Here is a 25,329-nt window from a genome sequence, read left to right as displayed (position 1 = left end):
ATTTTTCCATTTCTGGAACGTCATATAGCTGGAATCATGCAGTATGTAAAGCCTTTTCACAATGTCTTTATTTTACTAGTAGTAGGCATTTAAGGCCCCTCCATATCTTTTCATGGCTCCAAAGCCCATTTTTTGATGCTGAGTAATATTCCATTGTCTGGATGTACCCCAGTTTATTTGTTCGCCTACTGAAAGATATCTTGATTGCTTCCAAGTTTTGGCAATTATGAATGAAACTGTTATTGATATCCATATACAGGCTTTTGTGTGGACATAAATTTTCAGCTCCTTTTGGTAATCACTAAGCATGATGGCTGAATCATGTCTCTAGAGTATCTTTAATTTTCTGTGAACCGTGAAACTTCTTCCAAAGTACCAGTTTGCATTTTCACTAACAATGAATGAGAGTTCTGGTTGCTCTAAATCCTCACCAGCATTTGATGTTGTCAATGTTTTGAATTTTAGCCATTCTAATAGCTGCAAAATGCTATTTTGTTGTTGTCATTTTAATTGCTTTGTATTGAAGTGTAGTTGGTTTACAGTGTTGTGTTAGTTTCAAGAATACAGCAAAGTAATTCAGTTATACATATATACATGTATATATATATACACATGTATATATGTGTGTAATTTTCAGATTCTTTCCCTTATAGATTATTAAAAAATATTGAGTATAGTTTGCAATGCCATACAGTACAGATTAAGTTGGAAAGAACTGACATCTTGACAATACTGAGTTTTCCTGTCCATACATATGGAATGGAATATCTCTCTATTCTTTAGTTCTTTGTTGAGTTTCATCAGAGATTTGTAGTTTTTCTCATATAGGTATTTTACATATTTTGTTAGAAGTACGTGTATTTCATGTGTAGGTTTCTAATGTAAATAGTATTCTCTTTTTAATTTTAAATTCCACTTGTTCATTGCTGGTAAATAGGATAGTGATTAACTTTTGTGTATTAAGCCTGAATCGTGCAACTTTGCTATAATGACTTGTAAGTTCTAATAGTTTTTTGTTGAATCTTTCAGATGTTTCACATAGATAATTATGTCATCTGTGAAGACAGATTTATTTCTCCCTTCCCAGAAGTATGCCTTTTATTTCCTTTTCTTGTCTTTTTGCATTAGCTAGGACTTCTAGTCCAATGATAGAAAAGAGTGATGGGGAGAGACATTCTTGCCCAATTCCTGGTGTTAGTGGAGAAACTTCCAAGTTTCTCACCATTAAGTACTGTTAACTTTAGTGTTTTTGTACATGTTTGAACACAGACTTTTAACATCTTGATTCAACAGCAAATTATGAACATCAGACTCAAGCTTTCTTAAGTGTAACCTTAGCAGAAGTAGTTATTATTGGAACATTATATGTAGAATAATTGCAGGTTTGCTGCCATACTATATGGGTAGTGCATGTATGTATGTGTGTGCATGTAATAATTTTATAGCGAAAAGCCAAGAAACAAATTTACCAAAGTGCTTAATTCCTCTGTGTGGTAAGTTTTAATTAGATCATTTTAATGTGCATAGTGTTTTACTTCTTTGATGGTGAGGACTGGATATGTTTTTGAGAGCTGACAACATTTAAATTTTTATCACTCACCTGGATATAGTTTTATTGTTTGATGAATTTAGTCAAGAGAGTCACATTGTGGGGATCATGTTGATAGTATGTTTAGTTTTAACCAAGGCAGTCTTACTGATAGAAAAGGAAGTGCATATATTTTAATGAGACATGATGAGAGTTACTGGGAATTCAACATGAGATGTAAATAGTGGCTGCAGAAGTGAAAAAAATTTGCCATTAATTTAACCTACATTTCTAGGAAAAGGAAAAAATGTACATCTTTTTCAGAGTGAGTGGATCCAAATAAATGGCAGAAAATCGCTCCTTTGTTATTCAGGCGGCACATACCATTTCACAAGCCTGTATTGTTTTTTACAGTGGTGCAAAAGGAAGACCTGGGCAGTTTAAGAAAATAATTTGTGTCATAGTTTTTCTAAAAGCAAGCTAACATAAAAACTAATTCAGGAATCATAGTAAAAATAGCATCTGGGTTAATAGTGGTGTGATTATGGATGGTGTAATTTCAGGTAATTTTTTTTTCTTTTCCCCCATTGTCTCAACCTTGCTCTGAAATCACATGGGAGTAGAAATAACTGGGGAGAATATGGTCTTTCAGATTTGTCTGCCTGGTTTAAACTAGTTCCCAAAGACCATTGGGACTTTTAGTCCCAGACCCAGTGGACACGTGGTCTTTTGTAAAATCAGCTCTGGCTTGTTGATGTCTAAAAGAAACTTGACCCTGGCATAGGCATTTTCAGTAGAAATGATAAGTAAACAGTAGAAACACGAGAGGACAAATATAAGCTCTTGGAGGAAGATGCAGATTCCAGAAAAGAAAAACCAAGATTAGAGTGAAAGGGTGGTTTAGTTGCTAAGACCTCTCAGACTCTTGCGACCCTATGAACTGTACCCTGCCAGGCTCGTCTGTCCATGGGCTTCTCCAGGCAAGAATACTGGAGTGGGTTGCCATTTCCTTCTCCAGGGGATCTTCCCGACCCAGGAATCAACCATAGGTCTCCTGCATTTCGGGCAGATGATTTACTGACTGAGCTGTGAGGGAAAGGGAGGCCAGGTCAAAAGAAGGAAACGCACGTGCGCATGCGCGCGCGCACACACACACACACACACACACACACACACACACACACACACAGAGTTACATGTGTGCACGCACGCACACGCATGTAAATGCAGACAGTAATGCAGACAATCACCAAAGAAAAGGAGAAAAATCCCAACAAACGAAATTTAGTTCGTTAGGAGTAGCAAGGGGCTATGAGTTCAGAAACTGCCTGATTCTACTCCATCCCGTTTTTATAGTTTCCTCTATTATTTTGGCCTGAGAGATTTGGAAAAGCAGCTCACGTCTGAAAATCATTTGAACATTCAGGGCTGAGGTCTTCATCTAGTGAAAGCCCCAGGGCCAAACCTGATGGGATGTGGGGGGTGGTAGTTCCTGAGGTTTTTGACAGCTTGCGGGCCCCCTGCCGGCACTGCCTATGGAAGGTGACCACACTGTGGGACAGGATCCATGGCTCAGGCTGAGGGACTGAAGGGTGCTCTACCAGAAATTACACTGGGCTGGAAGACATCCCCTGGGGTTGTTTGAAGCAAACCAGGATGTGAACTCAGCTGCCCATTCCAGCACCTTCTGAGGGCTCTGCAGTAAAGAGCCCTCATCCGCCTCCTTCAAACCCCCAATACTAACTGCAACTGTCAGATTGTTTCCATATGGTCCAGGGCCTCTCTTGAAGATGTTCTTTGCTACAGATTTTGTCAGGGCAGCAAGAGTCTGTTGAGAAGAAGGAAACTCATTTTATGGATTTTATGGCTTCTGCTTATCAGATAGGAAAAGGGCAGGAACCTATGTATAAGCTGTGGACAGTTCTCTGTGGTGGAAATAGGGTGTGAAGTTCCCTCCCAGTCCATGGCTCTGTAATAATGGCTAATGGTCGTTGAGGGCTTATGGTTGCTCAGCCTTTTCTGTGACAGGGACTGCTGTTCTTAAGTGATGGATGAGGAAACTGGTGGGGGAAGGGGGGGTTTTAGGCCGAGGGCTGCACAAATGAAGTGCAGACTCGAGCAGACCTGAGTGGGGCGGGGTCAGGGGGAGCCTGGCTACTTATAATTCCTGGTTGGTTCTCACTACTGATAGGCCACATTTATTTTTGGTCTCCCTGTATTTCTGCTTCTCCTTCAGATTCCATCACTCTGTCAGGGGAGCCCCACCAATTAATTAGCTCTCTCTGTTTGTGTTGTTCAGTCACTACATTGTGTCCAGCTCTTCGCAACCCCATGGATTGTGAAGTCTCCCCTGTCTTTCCCTATTTCCTGAAGTTTGCTCAGATTCATGTGCATTGAGTTGGTGATGTCATCTAATCAATTCATCCTCTGTTGTCCCGTTCTCCTCCTGCCTTCAATCTTTCTTAGCATCAGGATCATGAGTTGGCTCTTCGCATCAGGTGGCCAAAGTATTGGAGCTTCAGCTTCAGCATCAGTCCTTCTAATGGATATTCAAGGTGGATTTCCTTTAGGATGGGCTGGTTTGATCTCCTTGCAGTTCAGGGGACTCTCCAACACCACAGTTCAAAAGCATCCTTTCCAAACACCCTATGTGTTATCATTTGCATTTGCTTTTGTATGATTATTTGATTGTCCCCACACTAGAACATCAGCTTTCTGAGGACACCTCTGTGTGTGTGTGTCTGACTTCTGTATCCCTGGGCCTCGCTCATAGCAGAGATTTAATGGGCTGAACTGGTACCTGGTGTGTCAGAGCTGACATGGCTACAGGTTACTCTGAGTCCAATAGCAGATGCTCCAAGAATAGATGCATATACTGCCTGGACTCTGTTCACCGTGACTTCAGTTCTTTAGGTCTTTCTGTTCCTGGTTCTTAATATGCACATAGAAAAAAATGCTGAGACTTCGGGAGGTATATATAGCTCTCCTTGAAGCAAGTTAATTCTGTTAATGCTTTTTAGCAAATATACTTTCTGTGCTCCTCACTACCTCTGAATACTCTCCATGGCTGTGATGATGTTTGGTGGGCTTATCTTTTAGCCAGAGCACCACCTGGAAAACTCTTCCTGTTTGTCTCTTCTGCTTCAGCAACATGCATTAAATGTCACTCCTTACCAGCGTTTTCTGTTCAACTGGTAGGCATCACCTACCTTCTCACGCATAGACAGAAGCTGTCGGATTGTGAACAGAGGGAGCTATGGAAAGGCAAGGGAGTGAAACTCACCGTGGACCAAGGAGTAGGGGAGAGGGTAACACAGGCATCCTAGTGGCGTGTAAGGGAAGGAGACGTATTTCATAACATAGCTTAGAGTGTGTAAGGGCACAGGCAAAATGAAATCTCTCTCTTCCTGGTAAGAAAAGTTTTTATTGAAAAGAATTCCAGGAAAAAAAAAACCCATTAATTATGCAATTTATTTTACTGTCTGTAAACTTCCCACAGGGAGACCAGATAGGTGGAGCGATAATCCTTTCCCCTGTCAGTGGGAGGCTGTGCCCACGTCCATTCCTAGGCAGTGGGGCAATTTTTCTGGTGGAGAGAAACTCCTGTATTATGCAATCACAGAGCAGCCAGAAATGGCCTTCCCTCTAGTCTCTGTTTACTGAAACACTGCTGTTTCTCAAGGCTGACCTATCTGTTTCGTTTGACCTGGGACTTGTGCAGCTCACATGCACTTGAAGGGCTGGTGCTGTTTTCTCTGACCTCTTCATGTCTCTTGCACAGAATAATCAAAGCTTGTTAAAATAAGGAAGTGTGGGAGCAGAGAAAGGGGGGGTGTTCCCAGAGTGCTGTGATGACTGGGATTGGAACAAGTTCAAGAAGCCCGATCCTCCGATGCAGGGTGATAAGAAGCTATTGGAAGGCTGGAAGGAGGGTGTAGCCTAGGGGGTAATGCTGGAAGGGACTGCCCATCATGTCCTCCCCCGACTTGATCACTGTGTCTGTGGAAGAGGCATTTCCCATTTTCTCCACTGCAGGGCTGCTGAAGCTGGCTTTCATTCCGTGTCTTCATCCTAGTGTGGCTGGCCTTTGAGCTGTACTGACAGCTCTTTTTTTCAGTGACATTTTTTTTTTATCATCCCACAAATCTGTTGCATTAAAACAAACCAACCATAACTTTCCTAGAGAGTAAGTGAACTCCTGAGACTGACAGATTTAACTTTGTTTTTGTTGTTCAGTCGCTCAGTCGTGTCTGACTCTTTGCAACCCCATGGACTGCAGCACACCAGGCTTCTCTTCCTTCACTATCTCCCAGAGTTTGTTCCAACTCATGTCCATTGAGTCAATGATGCCATCCAACCATCTCATCCTCTGTCTTAGCCTTAGTGAGAAGGGAAAAAAAAGGACCCAGACTATTTCATGACAGTCAGTTAAGGTCAACCACCTAATCTGACAGCAATAAAAGGGTTATTTAACAATGAATAGTTTCAACTCTGCTCCTTCTCTCTAGTAAATTGTTTTAAAGAAAACCCAAAATGAATTGTTGTATGTACTGTAATGGAATGTCGGCATGTAAGCTGCAGAGTGAAATCATTACTGGCAGTATCTTATTTACACATCTGTTGTGTGAAGACAATTAGACACTCTTAGAGGAAGAACAAAGTAAATTTGAATTGAAATAGTGCACATTTTGACTAGATGCTGATTCCTCATTAGGTGTTGGGAGTGACTTTGACAGTGTACAAAGAAAGCAACAGTTTGACATCATTTAGAGACATTCTAGAAGAATCCTGATTCAGGGAGATTTCCATTTGTGTGCACTTTAAGAATCTGGAGCCCCGTGGAGCTCCTGGGCACTCACCCAGTTTTCTTAGATCCAGTTGGGTTTATGAGTACAAGACACGATAGCTTTATATGCAAGAAGGAAAAACCTTCTCAAACTGGCCAGCTTACTGGGCTGAGTCACTACTTCTGCCAAACAAGTGCTGTGTAAGCTGAGCTGTTTTCATCTTACTGCCTATGTTCTTTCTACAGCAGGAACAGTACAGTATTTATTGATTGCAATTAAATTTCTTATTGCTGAGGAATAACACTCTCTGATGGGCTTCCCTGGGGGGTCCAGAAAATAAAGAATCTGTCTGCAGTGCAGGAGACTGGAGTTCGATCCCCAGGTTGGGACGATTCCCTGGAGAAGGGAGTGGCAACCCACTCCAGTATTTTTACCTGGAGAATTCTGTGGACAGAGAAGCCTGGTGGGCTACAGTTCATGGGGTCTCAGAGTCGGACATGACTTAATGACTAACATTTTTTCACATATTTGTTAAAAGAAGAGGAAAATACATATGTAAAAATATATATGAATACATATGTCAATGCATATATGTATGTACTTACAAAAGTGAAAGTGAAGTCACTCAGTCATGTCCGACTCTTTGCGACCCCGTGGGCTATAGCCTACCAGGCTCTTCCTTCCATGGGATTTTCCAGGCAAGAGTACTGGGGTGGGTTGCCATTTCCTTCTCCAGGGGATCTTCAGTATTCTTAGCTGGAGAATTCCTTGGACAGAGGAGCCTGGTGGGCTATAGTCCATCAGGTCGCAAAGAGTCAGACATGACTTAGCGACTAACACTTTTTCACATATTTGTTAAAAAAAGAAAAATATACATATGTAAAAATATGTATGAATTCATATTATCAGTACACATATGTATGTACATATATAAAAACACATATTTAAAAGTACATATGTAAAAATATATAATGAATACATATGTAAAATGCATATGTAAAAATACATATGAATACATATGTAATAAAAGAAAATGCATACATTAGCAGTTAACTTTCTTTTTTCTTTTTGCAATATAGGATTAAATTACCATGCTCCTACCAGAGGCCCTTATCACACCTAAAATAATTTCTTAATATCATCAATTATCCTGTCAGTTGTCAAATTGTCTCCTATGTGTCGTAATTTTTTTAAGATTCATTTTAGTTAGAATCCAAATAAGGTCCCCATGTTGCAATGAATAATATCCCTTAAGTCTCTTTTAATATCTAATTTTTCCCTCCATCACTCTGCCTCACCTCCTGTAATGTTTCTGTTGAGGAAACCAGGTCATTTTCCCTGTAGAATTTTCCATAGTCTGAATTCTGTTGATTGCATCCCTGCGTTGCACTGCTTCAGTCACTATTGTTGTTTATGTAGATCAGCACACATATCCTACAGGTATTGCCCTCCACAGAGTGAGACAAACCTCCTCTGAATCAGAACAGCCTCAAATGAGAATGACATTGCCACAGTCATTTTTGCTTTAGAACCATGTAAGATAATGTTCAGGTGTTCTTTGGCCATTGTCTCTTGTCTCTGTGTGAAAAAGTCATAAAGGTATAAAATAATTAGGAAGAGGATGTCACTCAGGATGCATATCTGTGAGGAACAATCAGATTTTTTTCAAAAATGATCGTAAGTGGACTCTTGTAAAGTTACACAACTTAATGCCAGTGCCAATTAATCTGATGGGCAAGGAGTCTCAGAGTGACAGAGGGCAATGCTGTGTGCTTGGGAACTTCACTGAAGCATAAATGCAGACAGCTATGAAGATTTAATTAAAATTAAATATGAGAGACCTAAAAAAATGGCATGTACTGAAACCACCATAAAAACTAAACTCTAAAATAGGCTGTTCACATTTTTCTGAATAGCTCTTTCAGCCTGTAATGAAAACAGATGGATTACTTCAGGACTGAAATTTAGTACCTACAATGAGTTTACAGAGATCTAAATTTGTGATTATAGACCCTTAAACCCAATATAGCTTCAGGAAATAGAATAATTTCAAGGAGAAAAATAGTTTTCAGTGGTGACATAGACATTTTAACCATCAAAGCAGCCTCATTTTCCATTTCTGCTTATAAGATGCCATAAGGCCTGTCACATCAATAACCTTAGATTTAATTTTGACTCATGCTTTTCTTATATAGCATACTCTTTATGGATCATTGGCCAACTCTATTGTTATTGCTGTAACATTAAAAAATAAATTCTTAACTTATAAACTAGACCCTTTTTTAACTTGGAGAGTTAATACTTTTTGATGTAGGACCTATTTGTATTTCTTTAATAAATTGGGCTTCCCTAGTGGCTCAGCTGGTAAAGAATCCACCTGCAATGCAGGAAACCTGGGTTTGATCCCTGGGTTGGAAAGATCCCTTGGAGAAGGGAACGGCTAACCACTCCAGTATTCTGGCCTGGAGAATTCCATGAACTGTATAGTCCATGGTGTTGCAAAGAGTCGGACACAACTGAGTGACTTTCACTTAACTTAATAAGCAAAATTATGTAGGGAATTGACATACTTGTGAGCAGGAAGTATCATTTGATAAAGTATTTGCCACTCATCAAAGATAAAAACTGTGACTTATCCACGTTCCTTGGTCTGTGCACTGATAGTGAAAGATTCACTTCAAGACTGAATGGGGTTAGAGTCCTTACAGGCTGCCTTAGTAACACTTCCTTTCCAGGTGGCTTAGTGGTAAAGAATCCACCTGCCAGTGCAGGGGATGCAGTAGGTATAGGTTTGATCCCTGGGTGGGGACGATCCCCTGGAGAAGGAAATGGCAACCCACTCCCATATTCTTGCTGGGAAAATCCCATGGACAGAGCAGGCTGGCTGGCTACAGTCCATGCAGTTGCAAAGGAATTGGACACAACTGACTGAGCACATGACAAATGACTTAGTAACAATTACCAAACCACCATCAAAATATTGTGTGTTTGAAATTCCTCTTTAATAGGAAGGAAGGATTCTTCATTAGGCCAGTCTTCCTTGTGACCAAGAATATGCATTTGTAAGATTGAGATTTTAATGTCTGGTTAAGGTTTTTGTCTCTAGCTAGTGAGCAGAGGGCTTCCCTGATGGTTCTGATGGTAAAGAATCTGCCTGCAATGCAGGAGACCTGAGTTTGATTCCTGGGTCAGGAATCCCCTGGAGGAGGGCAGGGCAACCCTCTCCAGTATTCTTGCAGGAGAATCCCATGGACGGAGGAGCCTGATGGGCTACAGTCCACAGGGTAGCAGAGTTGGACTGTGCACACACACATGCACAGTAAGCAGATTCAAACTGAGCTCTATTCTTTGGCGTCCCTCTTTTCATCCAATACTCCTTTACTACATTTTAGGCAGTAGATAGTAAGCAAAGAAATAGAATTTTTTGGTTCTTATGATGCTTGGGTTCACATCCTGCTCCTTAGCTGTAATAGCATTCTTAGTATCACAAGTGACAAAAATTCCTCCCAAAAAAGAAATGTACTGGCGTCCTGACTTTGGAGAGCAGAGGTAGCGCTGCATTCAGGCACGTTACTCGAGCTGTCCACGGGGTGCAGGCTTGTTCTTGCTGTCCCTGGATGGTCTGTCTTCTCTATTGGCCACCAGCACCCTGGCTCTATCCTAAAAGGGCTATCACCTAAATTGGAAGATCACAGTACTCTTCCTTCTACTTTATCATTTCTCAGTCTTTGTTTTGTATCACTTCCCTTTTTCTTGTTTTTAAAGTTATCCCTCCTTTTTTCCAAAGCTGACTTTTCCCTTTCATCTTTGATCCCCTCCCATCTGTCTTAACCAAGAATATAAAGGCAGTCTCCACTAATTAGCTCCCCTCTTTAAAATCTTAACCTTTCTACTAATGTTTAAGTGCACCATCCTAAAACTAAACACCTTTAGCTTTCAGATCCCCTTCAGTTGTTGTTTGATGTCTAGGTTTCCTTATTGAGTGTAAAAATCCCTCCTGTAGACCTTCGTGAGTGTTAATCCTCTTCCTTGCTGGAGAATGTCTGTGCTCATTCCCACCATTTCCTCAGCTCTTACTCAGCGCCTTTAGTTCTGCTGTACTCACCTCTCACCTTTCTCATCCTGTGGCTTCTTTATAATTCTTGTGGTGGGCTGAAAAATGACCTCACCCCTACGCTCCAACATCTGTGTCGAAATGAAACTGGTGAATACTGCTTTATTTGGAAAATTTGATTGCAGATGTGATGAAGGGTTTTGAGATGAGATGACCCTGGATCATGTGGATAGGCCATGAATGCCATCACACAGGCTCTCATGAGGGAGAGAAGCGAGGGCAATTCGGCACCACAGGCACACGTAGCACAAGGCAAGGAATGCGCAAAAATGTTGGATTGTGAAAGAGGCAAGAAACACTTTCTGCCCTGGAGCTTCCAAGGAAGCCTGACTCTGGTTCTGCTGACGCTTTGAGTTTGAACTTTCAGCCTCCAGAAATGTGAAAGAATAAATTTCTGTTGTTCTTAAGGGATGGAGTTTGTGGTAATTTGTTAAGATCGCTGCTGCTACTGCTGCTGCTAAGTCGCCTCAGTCGTGTCCGACTCTGTGCGACCCCATAGACGGCCTCTTTGGACATTCTTGATAAAATCATTGACCAAAGTGAACATGCCTGAGTAAACAAGACTTAGATCAAGAAGGAGACTCTTATCAGCTCTCCAGCAGACCCCCAGAGTCCCTTTTCAGCCTTTGCCCCTACCAAAGAATTCACTATTTTGAATTATCACGTTTGTGAACCTAATATGAACCGCATCAAGAAGAATAAACCTATCTCTTTTGTATATGGATTCTTTCTTCTAACAATCCGTGAGGTTCATCCATGTTGTCATATGTGGTTATAGATTTTTAAATTGTCATTGCTGTATAGTATTCATTGTCTATATAGAGCACACATTATTTTTTCTACTGTTGATGGTTTACCAATACTGCTGTTATGAATATTGATTATGGACCTTTTGGTGAACATCGATTTGTGTTTCTGTTGAGTATATAATGAGGAATGGATTTCCTGAGTCGAAGATGCCTTGTCATTTCGTTCTGTACTAAGTTGACAATCTCATCTACAGTTCTACTTTAACTATCCCTCATCATTCTGACTCTTGAAATCTCTCAGTCTGATTCTGATCTTAGTGCTTAGATATAAAATGACAGCTATCAATTACACACACACACACACATACAAACACAGAGTTTAGTCTGTTCCAGTTTAAAGATAAGTTACTGCCAGAAAAGTGGCTCTTCCCCTTGTCATTTGTCGTGTTAATGACAAGTCATCAGTCTTAACCATTCAAGTTTGAAACAGAATCACTTTTAATTCTTTCTTTGATTATCCTGCGTCCACCAAATCTCAAAAGCTTCCCTTCCACCATGATTGCCCACCATGTTCTCTCTACATCAGTTTGGGGGTACACTGTCCCTTGAATGACTCCTTAACTTGTCTCCCACCTTCTAGTCTCTTTTGATACTCATCCATCTAAAAATTCTAGGTTTATCCTTACGAACTTTGATCCTGCTGCACCACTTCTCAAAACTCATGGACATGGATGGATCACCATTGATTATAAAAATCAAGTCAACGTTCCTTATGTTGACTTTCTATGCCTCATAATTTGATTTCAACATCATTTCTATGAGTAATTATTTACCTGAAGTTTCACCAGCTGGTATTGAGTTATCTATTCACATTGTCTTCAAAAACATTTTTATGATAAATTGCTCAAAGGGCTTCCGATGAACGATTCCTATAGTGGCTCCATATAATGGCCGTGTATTAAGAGTTTCCTGTGCCTGGTGTACACATAACCCACACAACAGCTTTGTGTGGTAAATACCTGTGTTATTATCCTCAATTTACAGTTAAGGACACCAAAGCTTAGAGAATTTAAGGTGTCTAATGTTATCCAGCCAGAAACCTAATTAGGATGCAGACACTGGAAATCACGACTCAGCTTACTTGCGTTTTGCATATTCATGACTCCTCTCAAGGCCATGGGAGATGAGGAGGCTTCCCTTCCAGCTTTCAGGTCTGTGGTGTGCTTTTCTGAGGCAGCATCTCCTCCTAACAGAGAGCTGTGATTCCAGGTCCCGCCAGTCTGCAGATGTGTGCTTTTCCCCCTCACGTTCTCTGAAGCTGGCCCATCATGAACTGAACTCTAGCAGCCATTGCCTGGGTAAGGGGGCTTTAGTTCTTATACCACCAATTTGGTTTGGTTCTGCTCCCTCCTTCTTTTCCTGTTTCTCTTCTCCTCCTTCCTCCCTTTCTCTGCTGTTTCTTTCTTCCTCTGCAGGCTTCTCCCTTTTCCTCTCCCCGCCCCCTCCCACCCTTCCTGCCCTTCCTTTGGTAGGTGCCATGATTCTCAGTATTTTTGAAAGATCACCCTCTAGAAGTGCACAATGTCCCTCAGGTCACTTACTTTGCGGGCTTCACTTTTCAGGTTCAAAAAACCCGCGATACCTCAGTATAATAACCAAATAAGCAAATTAGTGCTGGAGTGGGGAGATTATGTATACATTTGCTTGAGCAATATATGAATGATTCATGTTTGAATCACTATACATATATTTATTGTAGTTTAGGGATGAGGAAATTGTGGGCCAAAATCTATTGTTGATACAGATATGTATCATTATACACTGTAGAGTTAACCAAGCACCATACAAGAAAATAAAAGGATGCTGATGAAACTAAATGTGTAGTAATTTATAACAGGAATTTCCAAACCATGACCCATTCAAAACAACAATGATGATGGATTATTCTTCTATCCTACCTGAAAATCTCAACAGTTTCAGTTGTGCAGAAGGAGTTTTGCAATCTCTCAACATTGTATCCCTACCAGACTTTAGAAGACTAACTTAGAACCTTCAGGAGACTCTACTGGGGCACTACCTTTAGGCTCTGAGTAACATTTTAGTAATTTTCATGTTGTAGATCACTTGCAGGTAGCCCTTATTCATTCATGAAAGAAAAATCTATGGAATGCAGATGATGGGTCCCTGAAGAATTAGGAAGGGATGATCATTTGGGGGTTAGTGTCTGCTCTTTAGAGACTCTCTCTTGGTTCACCCACTGAGGATCCTACTGGGATTGATGTTGGTGTTTTCTGTTTTAGCTGTGCCAGGTCTTAGTTTTGGCATGTGAGATTGTTTAGTTGTGGCACATTAACTCTTAGTTGTGTCACATGGGATCTAGTTCTTTGACCAGGGATCGAACCCTGTCCCCCTGCATTGAGAGAATGGAGTTTTAGCCGTTGAACCACCAGGGAAGTCCTCTACTTAGTTTTCTGTTTTGATTTTCTGAACTTCTCAACCAAGCCCGGTACCCTTCGTTTCCTTGGCTTCCTCCATAATGCCTTTGATGTGCCCGGGCTGCAGTTTTTCCTATGCACTCCACTTTCTGACTGCATTAACAGCTAATGCCTCACCCACATAGATGTCTGTCATCCATCCCACCGAGGAAACTTTTATATAATAGATACTCAGGATGTTTGTTTAATTAAATTGGAATTAATGGATCACTGCAGGCATTAACCCATCCTGACTGGATGGGTAGTTCTGTGTGATAACTTGGGAAGTTTCCAGTGATTATGGAATGTTAGAGCACCTTGTAGACTATAGAATAAGCTGAATCACTACTGGGCTCTTGCTTTTTCATCAGTCATCCTGAGGTCAAGGAAAAAAACTGAATAGATAAAAAGTAAACATTAATGTCTTTCCCTCAGTGCTGCGTTTTACAAGCAGAGGCAGCTCTTGTGAGATATTTAACTAACAGATATGGTATTATCATGGAAAAATTGAATAAAAAAAGTAACAAAGACCATGAACCACTGCCATTTGCTGACTGAAATGCAATTAGGCACAACAGTTTTGTGTGATTGTCCTAGAAATTTATTATGCTTTAATAAACTCCTGGCAAACCTAATTAGATGCTCCATTTAGCATTAATTGAATTGGAACAAGGAAAGAAACTATACCTCATGTAAAGTTGTAAGAGGCACATTTTTAAATGACTGACTTGGCCTTAAATTTTGAAATGTGAAATGTGGCAGTTTTACTCACAATATTACCATAGAAACTCAATTAGACAATTATTAAGTGCATTTACTCATGAAATATACTACAAGAGTATATGTATCAGTCTCCAGATCTAGTTTTGCTTTCCATTCATGTCCTGATCTTTGGAACTTCCATATCCCATAAATGTAGCATGTGGCTCATTTAAGAATTAAGGGCATGGATTTTCCAGCCAGATTGCTTGGTTTTGAATCGTGATGCTAGCATTTTCAGACTGATTTGGGGCCGATTGTTTTTATCTTCTCTACCTCAGTGTCCTGAAACAATAACATTACCTACCACAAAAGGGAGATTATGAAGATTAAGTAATTTAGTACTTGAAAAGCATATGATGTCTGACACGTGTACTTACTAAATACATGTTTGTAAAATAAAATGGATAAATTGTACCTCATATAAGTGGGTCTCAAGAATTGTAGAGTATCAAGTGTTTATTCGGAGAAGGCAATGGCACCCCACTCCAGTACTTTTGCCTGGAAAATCCCATGGATGGAGGAGCCTGGTAGGCTGCAGTCCATGGGGTCGAGAAGAGTTGGACACGACTGAGTGACTTCACTTGCATTTTTCACTTTCATACATTGGAGAAGGAAATGGCAACCCACTCCGGTGTTCTTGCCTGGAGAATCCCAGGGACGGGGGAGCCTGGTGGCTGCCGTCTATGGGGTCACACAGAGTCGGACACGACTGAAGTGACTTAGCATAACATAGCATAGCAAGTGTTTGTTATTTTGGTCACCTGATGCGGAGAGCTGACTCATTGGAAAAGATCCTGATGCTGGGAAAGATTGAAGGCAGGAAGAGAAGGGGACAACAGAGGATGAGATGGGTGGATGGCAGTGTTGACTGAATGCACATGAATTTGAGCAAACTCCAGGAGATACTGAAAGACAGGGAATCCTGGCGTGCTGCCAGGGGTTCAAAGAGTCCATGGGGTTGCAAAGAGTCGGGTATGACTTAGTGACTGAACAACAGCAAGGTGTTTGTGTAGTTTGTTATAATTATATCATCTTGTGCATTCTTAGCATGTCTTAGGATGGTTTCATGAGGAAGATAATTTTCACCTGTTTATTTTATTACTTTTGAGAAGATATGGATCAGAGTCAGAAGGTCATAATAAGCTATGTTCTTTAATTAGATAATGAAATATTATTGTGTAAAAAATGCTGTGTAACTGGAAGGCATAGCCAGTATAATAAGGCAAAACAAAAAACAACTAACAAGAAAACAAAAACCATGAAAGACATACAGATTGGAAAGGAAGAAGTAAAGCCATTTCTGGTTATAGATGATATAATGGTCCATGTAGAAAATGCCAAAACACATGCGCCCCCCCCTCCAAATGCTTCTTGAACTAATAAGTTAATTTAGTAAAGTCTCAGGATACAAGGTCAGTATACAAAAATCTACTATTGTTTTATATACTACAATGAAAAATTGGGATTTGAAATTTTAAAAAGAGTACAGCTATGATAGTACCCCCAAATGAAACATTTAGGTATAATTTAACAAAGTATGTATAGGAACTGTATATTGAAAATTACAAAATATTGATGAACAAAATCAAAGACTTAAATAAGTAGAGAGGTATGCCTAGGCATGCATTGAAACACTCAGTATTGTTAAGATGTTAGATCTCTCCGAAATGATCCATAGTCATCATGAGTGGATGCTCAGTCTCTTCAGTTCTGTCTGAGTCTTTGCAACCCTATGGATTGTAGCCCACAGGCTCCTGTGTCCATGGGGTTCTCCAGACAAGAATACTGGTGCAGGTTGCCATGCCCACTCCAGGGGATCTTCCCAACCCAAGTCTCTTATGTCTCCTGCATTGTCAGGCAGGTTCTTTACCACTTGCGCCACCTGGGAAGCCCTGTCGTCATCATAATCCTAGTCAGAATTCTGGGAGAAATTTTTTTAGCTATCAGTGGATAGCTTTTAACTACCAGTTGATTGTAAAATCTATATAGGAAAGAAAATAGAAGAACTAAAATAGCTACAACAATTTTGAAAACAGAAGAGTGGGAGAACTCACACTGCTTGATTCTAGTACCTTCTGTGAAGCTACCACAGACAAAACAGTGTATATAGCACAGACGGTCCCCGACTTACAATGGTGCAGTTTATGATTTTTTTTTTTACTTTGATGGTGCAAAAATGATACCCATTCAGTAGAACCCATACTTTGAATTTTGAATTATGATCTTTTCCCAGCTTAGTGATACATTCTCAGTTGTGATGCTGGGCAGAGAACCAAAGCTCTCAGTCAGCCAGGCAATCAGGAGGAGAAACAACCGATACACTTACAACCATTCTGCACCCATACAGCATTCCATTTTCACTTTCGGTACGCTATTTGATAAGTTATATGAGATATTCAGCACTTTAATATAAAATAGGCTTTGCATTAGATGATTTTGCCCAACTATAGGCTAGTATAAGTGTTCTGAGCACATTGAAGGCAGGCTGGGCTAAACTATGATGTTTGGTAGGTTAAGTGTATTAAATGTATTTAAATTTACAGTATTTTCAACTTACAATGGGTTTTTCTGGACATAACCTCATTGTAAGTTGAGAAACATCTGTATTCACAAAAAGTAAATACATAGATCAATGGAATAGAATAGACCATCCAAAAATTTTTGGAAGAAAAAATCAAAATGGATCGTAAGCTTCAATGTAAGGTATAAAAGGTATAGCACTTTCAATAAAAATCATAAGAGAAAACTTTTGTGACTTGGGTTAGGCAAAGACTTTTTTCAGATACCACACCTAAAGCACAATCCACAGTAGAAAAAATCGGTAAATTGGGCTTAAAGTTAAAATTTCCATCTCTCCTAAAGACACTTAACAGAATGAAAAGGCAGATCGCAAACAGATATGTGAATCACATATCTGACAAAGGAAAAATATCAATATAAAAACAGACAAAACTCACATTAAGAAAACAAGCTCAACAATAAAAAGGGGGGGAAGGCACGTGCTTTGAACATGTTATCAAAGAAGATGAAAGAGTGAATATTATGCTATGGAAATTTTTAAAATATATTCAGAAAAAAATACAAATACATTAGAACAAATCACTTGACTGAATTTGAAGTAGGAAGAATGCCTTCCTCTGTTATCATACTGTCTTATGGTATTTTAAAATTCCTACACAAATAAACATTTTTAATGTTGTATATTGCATCCCACAGGGGTCTGTTCCTGTTTCCATGTTCAGATCTAATGAATGTATTTTAGTCTACTTGTACCATTTATTTTATGTGTCTCATTTCTCTCTTAATCTAAAAGCCTTCTGCAGCATTTCTACTTTATTTTAGCAACAATTCCACGAATCAGTTCTCTAGAAAGAACTCATTTCCCCCCCTATTGTCACTACTTAGTATTTTTCTTTGCTATCGCTCATTTGTTTTCTCATCAGCAGCTGTTTTATTTCGTTTCTCTCAGCCATACTGTATGCTGTCTCTTGATTTTAACGCTGTGTGGCTGACTGTGAGTGGCTGGCATCTGTGGGAGGAGGAAGCCGAGTGGGTGCCTGAGGCAGATGGGCCACGTGGGTGGGGTGCAGTGACTCATTTTTTTCATGTGTTGATTTTTGTTGTAGAAATGTTAAGGACCCCAGAGGAAAACTCTCTAGTTCTATTAGAGAGCCTTGAAGTCATGGCTAGCCTTGAAAAGTATCTTTTGAAGCTCCTTTGACTTGCCCTCCCCTTTTATAACCTCACTAAATCTTCTGGGTCTTTAGCTTTCATTTGATCTGATTTATTTCTCCTTCACAGAATGTAGACTCTAATTTCATATTCATTAGATAAGGCCAGCTGAATCAAACAACCTCTTGAGGGTCTGTGTTCCTTTTATAAAAGGGTTGCACTTTGATTGCATGCAGGTCTTCAATGTTCTTTTTATATTTTGGTGGGTTCCTAAATTACAAAAGTAATCAGTGTTCATAAAAGAAATTGTATAAGATATAGAAGGCATAAAGAGGAAAAGATAAGTCATAATTCCATTACACAGTTGTTATCACAGTTTACATTTTGCTGTACAACTTTCCAAAACTTTTTTATTCATGTACATCTATACATATAGAATATATATAATAATAAATTGATGATAATGTATACATTACGTTTTAATGTGTATGCTATACATTATAATGTATATATTTTACTTTTTTCCTAAATATAGTGTGTGTGTGTGTGTGTGTGTATGTGTGGTCATTTTTCTAATAATGTATATTTAGGCATTTTTCCAATGTTACTGCAAAAATAATATTTCAGTGGATATACTTACAAGTAAATCTGCCACATGTATAGGAATTTTCTCAGGATAAATTCTTAGGAATGGAATTATTGAGTCAAAGAATATGCATAATTTTAAGGACTCAAGATCTCCTAAAGAGTTAACACTTCCCCATAGCATGTAAGAATACCATTTCTCTGCATCTTCATTGGGTATTTTGAAATATCTTTGGCCCCTTGATAGGAAAAAAAACTTTATATTGGTTTAGTGATCATTTATTAGGAGTGAGATATAGAATAGTTTTATATGTGATGTTTAAAATTGTATGTGATGCTTAAAATTCTCCGAGCCAGGCTTCAGCAATATGTGAACCATGAACTTCCTGATGTTCAAGCTGGTTTTAGAAAAGGCAGAGGAACCAGAGATCAAATTGCCAACATCCGCTGGATCATCGAAAAAGCAAGAGAGTTCCAGAAAAACATCTATTTCTGCTTTATTGACTATGCTAAAGCCTTTGACTGTGTGGATCACAATAAACTGTGGGAAATTCTGGAAGAGATGGGAATACCAGACCACCTGACCTGCCTCTTGAGAAACCTATATACAGGTCAGGAAGCAACAGTTAGAACTGTACTTGGAACAACAGACTGGTTCCAAATAGGAAAAGGAGTACGTCAAGGCTGTATATTGTCACCCTGTTTATTTAACTTCTATGCAGAGTACATCATGAGAAACGCTGGACTGGAAGAAACACAAGCTGGAATCAAGATTGCCTGGAGAAATATCAATAACCTCAGATATGCAGATGACACCATCCTTATGGCAGAAAGTAAAGAGGAACTAAAAAGCCTCTTGAAGGTGAAAGTGGAGAGTGAAAAAGTTGGCTTAAAGCTCAACATTCAGAAAACGAAGATCATGGCATCCGGTCCCGTCACTTCATGGGAAATAGATGGGGAAACAGTGGAAACAGTGTCAGACTTTCTTTTTTGGGGCTCCAAAATCACTGCAGATAGTGACTGCAGTCATGAAATTAAAAGACGCTTACTCCTTGGAAGGAAAGTTATGTCCAACCTAGATAGCATATTCAAAAGCAGAGACATTACTTTGCCAACAAAGGTTCATCTAGTCAAGGCTATGGTTTTTCCAGTGGTCATGTATGGATGTGAGAGTTGAACTGTGAAGAAGGCTGAGTGCCGAAGAATTGATGCTTTTGAACTGTGGTGTTGGAGAAGACTCTTGAGAGTCCCTTGGACTGCAAGGAGATCTAACCAGCCCATTCTGAAGATCAGCCCTGGGATTTCTTTGGAAGGAATGATGCTAAAGCTGAAACTCCAGTACTTTGTCCACCTCATGTGAAGAGTTGACTCATTGGAAAAGATTCTGATGCTGGGAGGAATTGGGGGCAAGAGGAGAAGGGGATGACAGAGGATGAGATGGCTGGATGGCATCGCTGACTCGATGGACATGAGTCTGAGTGAACTCCAGGAGTTGGTGATGGACAGGGAGGCCTGGCGTGCTGTGATTCATGGGGTCACAGAGTCGGACACGACTGAGCAACTGATCTGATCTGATCTGATATGTGATGTTGCCATTTTAGTTACACTTTTGTGATTTTACCTGCCTATGTCCACAGCCTAATTTTCTATAATGTAATGTTTTATGGTTGCTTATTTGTTTTAAATTGACCAATAAGAGATAAATTGATGCTTTTGAACTGTGGTGTTGGAGAAGACTCTTGAGAGTCCCTTGGACTGCAAGGAAATCCAACCAGCCCATTCTAAAGGAGATCAGTCCTGAGTGTTCATTGGAAGGACTGATGTTGAAGCTGAAACTCCAATACTTTGGCCACCTGATGTGAAGAGCTGACTCATTTGAAAAGACCCTGCTGCTGGGAGGGATTGAAGGTGGGAGAAGGGGACAACAGAGGATGAGATGGTTGGATGGCATCACTGACTCAATAGAGACGAGTTTGGGTGAACTCCGGGAGTTGTTGATGGACAGGGAAGCCTGGCGTGCTGCAGTCCATGGGGTCACAAAGAGTTGTACACAACTGAGCAACTCAACTAAACTGAACTGATAAAGAGATAAGAGATAACAATAAAGATATTAACCTTTCACCTATCACATATTGCACATATTTTAAACAAATTAGTATCACTTGTTAAATTTGTTGTATGCTAATATTTTTATTTTGAGTAGGATCTGTTTATTATATTTTCCAGAAGCTTATTATGATTTTAAAGGAAGCTGTTGATTTTCATAATTTTGCACCTTGACATCTTGTTAAATTGTATTAATACATATAATAGTTGTTTAATTTATTCTATTGTGGTTTTTTGGTTGGTAATCATAACATCTGCAAGTAATGATAATTATTTTATAGAATTATATGTCTGTACTTCATTAAATCTTATTGCATCAGTTAGGATTTTCAGATACTGTACTGGTAGTAAGAAAAAAGACAGCCTTGTCTTTTTCCTGATTTTCATGGGAATACCTATGAAAGTACAAAGCTGTTATGAAATACGTATTATTTTTCAATTTAAAGATGTGCCCTTATATTTTCAGTTTGCAGTTATTTTTAATGAAAAGTGGATTCTAAATTTTACATAAAGTACTAAGGAATCTTTGGGAACACTGATGAGTTTTTTCCACTGAGCCATCCTTGCATTCCCCAAATAAATTTTAAATCCATGATCTAGTGTTCTTATAGTATATAGTGCTTGGTACATTTTGCTCATTTTTCTTTCATGTTTCTGTCTGTATATATAAATGAATTTGAAACTAATCTGAATTTTATTTTTGTGACACTGCCAAATTTTGGTACCAAGTTAATGCTACCTTGGTGTTAGTCATCTGTGAAGTCTGGAAGAACTTGTATCTATAGTTGTATTCTCTCTCTTAGTCATAATTTCTATACCTTTGCTTCCTCTTTTTCTTGATTATACTTGCTAAGGACTTGCTAGATATTTGTTATAAAATTCAGCTCTGGATGGACTCATAATTTTACCTGTTTGCTTCTTAAAATTTCATTTTACGTTGATAACTTAACTGCTGTTTCCCATGGATCTACTTCTGGAAAGTTAGTTAGCTTGTTTTCAGTGTTAAAATTTAACAGAGTGCATTAGCCCCACTTTCCACCATTGCAGACTCTCCTTAGTTTCCAGTAATTACATGATCCTTTTCTTTTAAAAAAAAGCAAAAATGCAGTTTTGCTGCAGTTTGTAAAACCACTTCCGATAGAACTGCTAATTTAAAATTCAGTGGTAAATGAAGAGGGAAAATCCCTATCATTTCCTCTTTGAATACTAAGTTATTGTAACAAAAAAGTGCTTACTGAGCATTATTTAGGTGTCATCATTTGGGGGACTTTGTTTTCTGTTTGCAGATATCGCCGTGGTGGAGATGAGTGATGCCTTCCGACAACCATCCTTATTTTACCACCTTGGAGTGAGAGAAAGTTTCAGCATGGCCAACAACATCATCCTCTACTGTGATACTAATTCAGACTCTCTGCAGTCGCTGAAGGTACTTTACTTGTTTACTAAATATTTACTTTAGGCCCCAGAGTTTTAGGGATACCTCTCCATCATCCAGAAAAAAAACAGTCAAGTAGCATATGTTTGTGGTAGGATGTTATTGTCAGTCAAATAATTATGCAACAGTAACTAGTTACATTGCGAGGTTTAGCTGTAATTCAGTGTGGAAATTTGCTGATACACAGTTAGTGGGAAAACTTAGTATTGAGTTCTGAGCTCCAGTTGGAATTGCAGCTGAGGAGATGGTTGTGAACAGGAAGTTGTCACTGAACACACTGGAGAAAGAAGAGAGTACCTAATGTGTGGTCAGCCCTCATGCTGTGTCACCACTGGGAGTTTCCTTGGGCACACCTATCACCTACTAGAAGTATGCTGTCTACTGAAAGTTCTCTGAGTACAAACTCTATATCACCAGAAAATTGCCGTCTTCTGTCACTGGGATATGATTTCAGTTAAAGTGAGAAGAGGAGGAAGAAAAACGTACCATATTTGTCTACAAAATTCAACATGTCTCATGGCATTCTCTCCATGAGAGGAACTTAATGATAGGAGGGTATTTTCTCCGTTCAAGAAGATTGCCTAAAATGCTTTTGCAACGCCAAATGATTTTACACTGTATGATTCTTTGAAAAGCATCTAACAGTTCATCATGTAACTCATGCCAAACCTCATAATCAATCATTTCCTTTGTGAAACTTGCATCTAGCTCTTTGTGGCTTTTTCTCATTTATCACTTCAGGTTCCCAAATCCAAGCCAACCTTGGTAAAATACAATAAAAATTAATTCAAAAAAACCCAACCTTGGGATGTGGAGTCCTGAAACCCAGAACCATACTTCTAATCACTTCAGAATTGGTATATGAAGATCTCTAACCCCAAACCCAAGGAAAAAATATAGTCGTGTTTTGCTTTTATCTGAGGATCTAAAGCTTGTATGGCTTTCTCTACAAAATATGCAGTGTCATTTAGCAAATACCTTTTCTGCATGCCAGGCCATTGTGCTGGGGATTGATTGGATATTCCTTCCCAGAATACTCTGAAATAGTTGTAAGAGATTTTTCCTGTCTGTCTAATCTGTTTTTCACCTGGAGCAATTCTTTAAGGAAACCCCTACCTAGCAACTAAACAACAGCAAAAACTTAATCTTACCCCAGATTTACCCCTTTAATTAATGTACCATACATTTCATGATGATGCATTTTTAATTAAACAGTTTGATTTAGTACTCTTTGCAACCTGTATTGGCAACCAATATTAGCAGGTTGATGAAGAGATTTAGTACTGTTTGAAAGAGAAAAAGGAGAGTGAAAAAGTTGGCTTAAAGCTCAACATTCAGAAAATGAAGATCATGGGATCTGGTCCCATCACTTCATGGCAAATAGATGGGGAAACAGAGGCTGACTTTATTTTTAGGGGCTCCAAAATCACTGCAGATGGTGATTGCAGCCATGAAATTAAAAGACACTTACTCCTTGGAAGGAAAGTTATGACTAACTTAGACAGCATATTAAAAAGCAGAGACATTACTTTGCCAACAAAGGTCCATCTAGTCAAGGCTATGGTTTTTCCGGTAGTCATGTATGGATGTGAGAGTTGGTCTATAAAGAAAGCTGAGCGCCGAAGAATTGATGCTTTTGAACTGTGGTGTTGGAGAAGACTCTTGAGAGTCCCTTGGACTGCAAGGAAATCAACCAGTCCATCCTAAAGGAGATCAGTCCTGGGTGTTCATTGGAAGGACTGATGTTGAAGCTGAAACTCCAATACTTTGGCCACCTGATGTGAAGAGCTGACTCATTGGAAAAGACTCTGATGCTGGGAAAGATTGAGGGCAGGAGGAGAAGGGGATGAGAGAGGATGAGAAGGTTGGATGGCATCACTGACTCAATGGACATGGGTTTGGGTGAACTTGGGGAGTTGGTGATGGACAGGCCTGGCATGCTGCTATTCATGGGGTTACAAAGAGTCGGACATGATTGAGTGACTGAACTGAACTGAACTGAAACCTATATTAGCAAGTTGATGAAGAGGTTATTTTATTCTTTGTGTTCTATTTTCTTTGCAGTAAATTCATTTTAAGCAGGCAGTGTTGTGTTGGACATTTTTCACTCTACAGTATTTTTATCCTTATCCTACTGGTATCTGGTGATTTAATTTTATGCCCATTCTTTCCTAAGGAAATTTTTTAAAATTACATTTGAGAGAAAGAGATAAAGCTAATCTTATCAGAACTTTGTGTGGGACAAATAAACTGATTTATTTAATTGCTTTCAGCCAGCTTTTGTATAAAAGTGTTATTGGTATTTGAATAAAATAGTTCTTTAAAGAGGCTTGTCTATCTAAAATATGCTCATTTCTTGTGTACAATACATAATTGCTGTTTTTTATTGAGCACTTACTATGTGCTAGGTACTAAGCCCTTTTGTTATTGTATTGCTATTCAGTTGCTAAGTCACGTTCAATTTTTTGTGACCCCATGGACTGCAGCACGCCTGGCTTCCCTGTCCTTTACCATCTCCCAGAGTTGGCTCAAACTCACGTCCATTGAGTCAGTGATGACATTCAACCATCTCATCATCTTTTGCCCTCTTCTCCTTTTACATTCAGTCTTACCCAACAGCACTGTCTTTTCCAATGAGTCAGTTCTCATCAGGTGGCCAAAGAGTTTCATCTTTAGAATCAGTCCCCCAGGATTGATTTCCTTTAGGATCGACTAGTTTGATTTCCTTGCTATCCAAGGGACTTAGGAGTCTTCTCCAGCACCAAAATTCAAAAGCATCAGTTCTTTGGTGCTTACCCTTCTTTGTGGTCCAACTCTCACATCCATACATGAATGACTACTCGAAAACCATAGCTTTGACTAGACGGACCTTTGTCAGCAAAGTGATGTCTTTGCTTTTTAATATGCTGTCTAGGTTTATCATAGCTTTCCTTCCAAGGAGCAAGCAAGCGTCTTTTAATTTCATGGTTGCAATCACCATCTGCAGTGATTTTGGAGCCCAAGAAAATAAAATCTGTCACTGCTTCCACTTTTTCCCCTTCTATTAGCCATGAAGTGATGGGACCGGATTAATTCTTAAAACATCACTTTGAGGTATATGCATGTGTGCACTAAGTC

At 39.4% G+C, this 25,329-nt stretch overlaps 1 protein-coding gene across 1 annotated transcript in view; it reads left to right on the top strand.

Annotated features, from left to right (window-relative positions):
* Positions 1-25,329, top strand: part of MAP3K5 (mitogen-activated protein kinase kinase kinase 5) — a 228,988-nt gene that overhangs the window by 41,326 nt on the left and 162,333 nt on the right. Inside the window, exon 2 of the mRNA XM_027551670.1 lies at positions 22,064-22,203. Coding sequence (XP_027407471.1) covers positions 22,064-22,203 — 140 coding nt within the window. The remainder of the gene's footprint in view (positions 1-22,063; positions 22,204-25,329) is intronic.

This window comes from Bos indicus x Bos taurus, chromosome 9 (genome assembly GCF_003369695.1).
Source record: "Bos indicus x Bos taurus breed Angus x Brahman F1 hybrid chromosome 9, Bos_hybrid_MaternalHap_v2.0, whole genome shotgun sequence".
Lineage (NCBI taxonomy): Eukaryota > Metazoa > Chordata > Mammalia > Artiodactyla > Bovidae > Bos > Bos indicus x Bos taurus.
The sequence above is the reverse complement of the archived record's forward strand: the minus strand, read 5'-3'. Positions and strand labels throughout refer to the sequence as shown.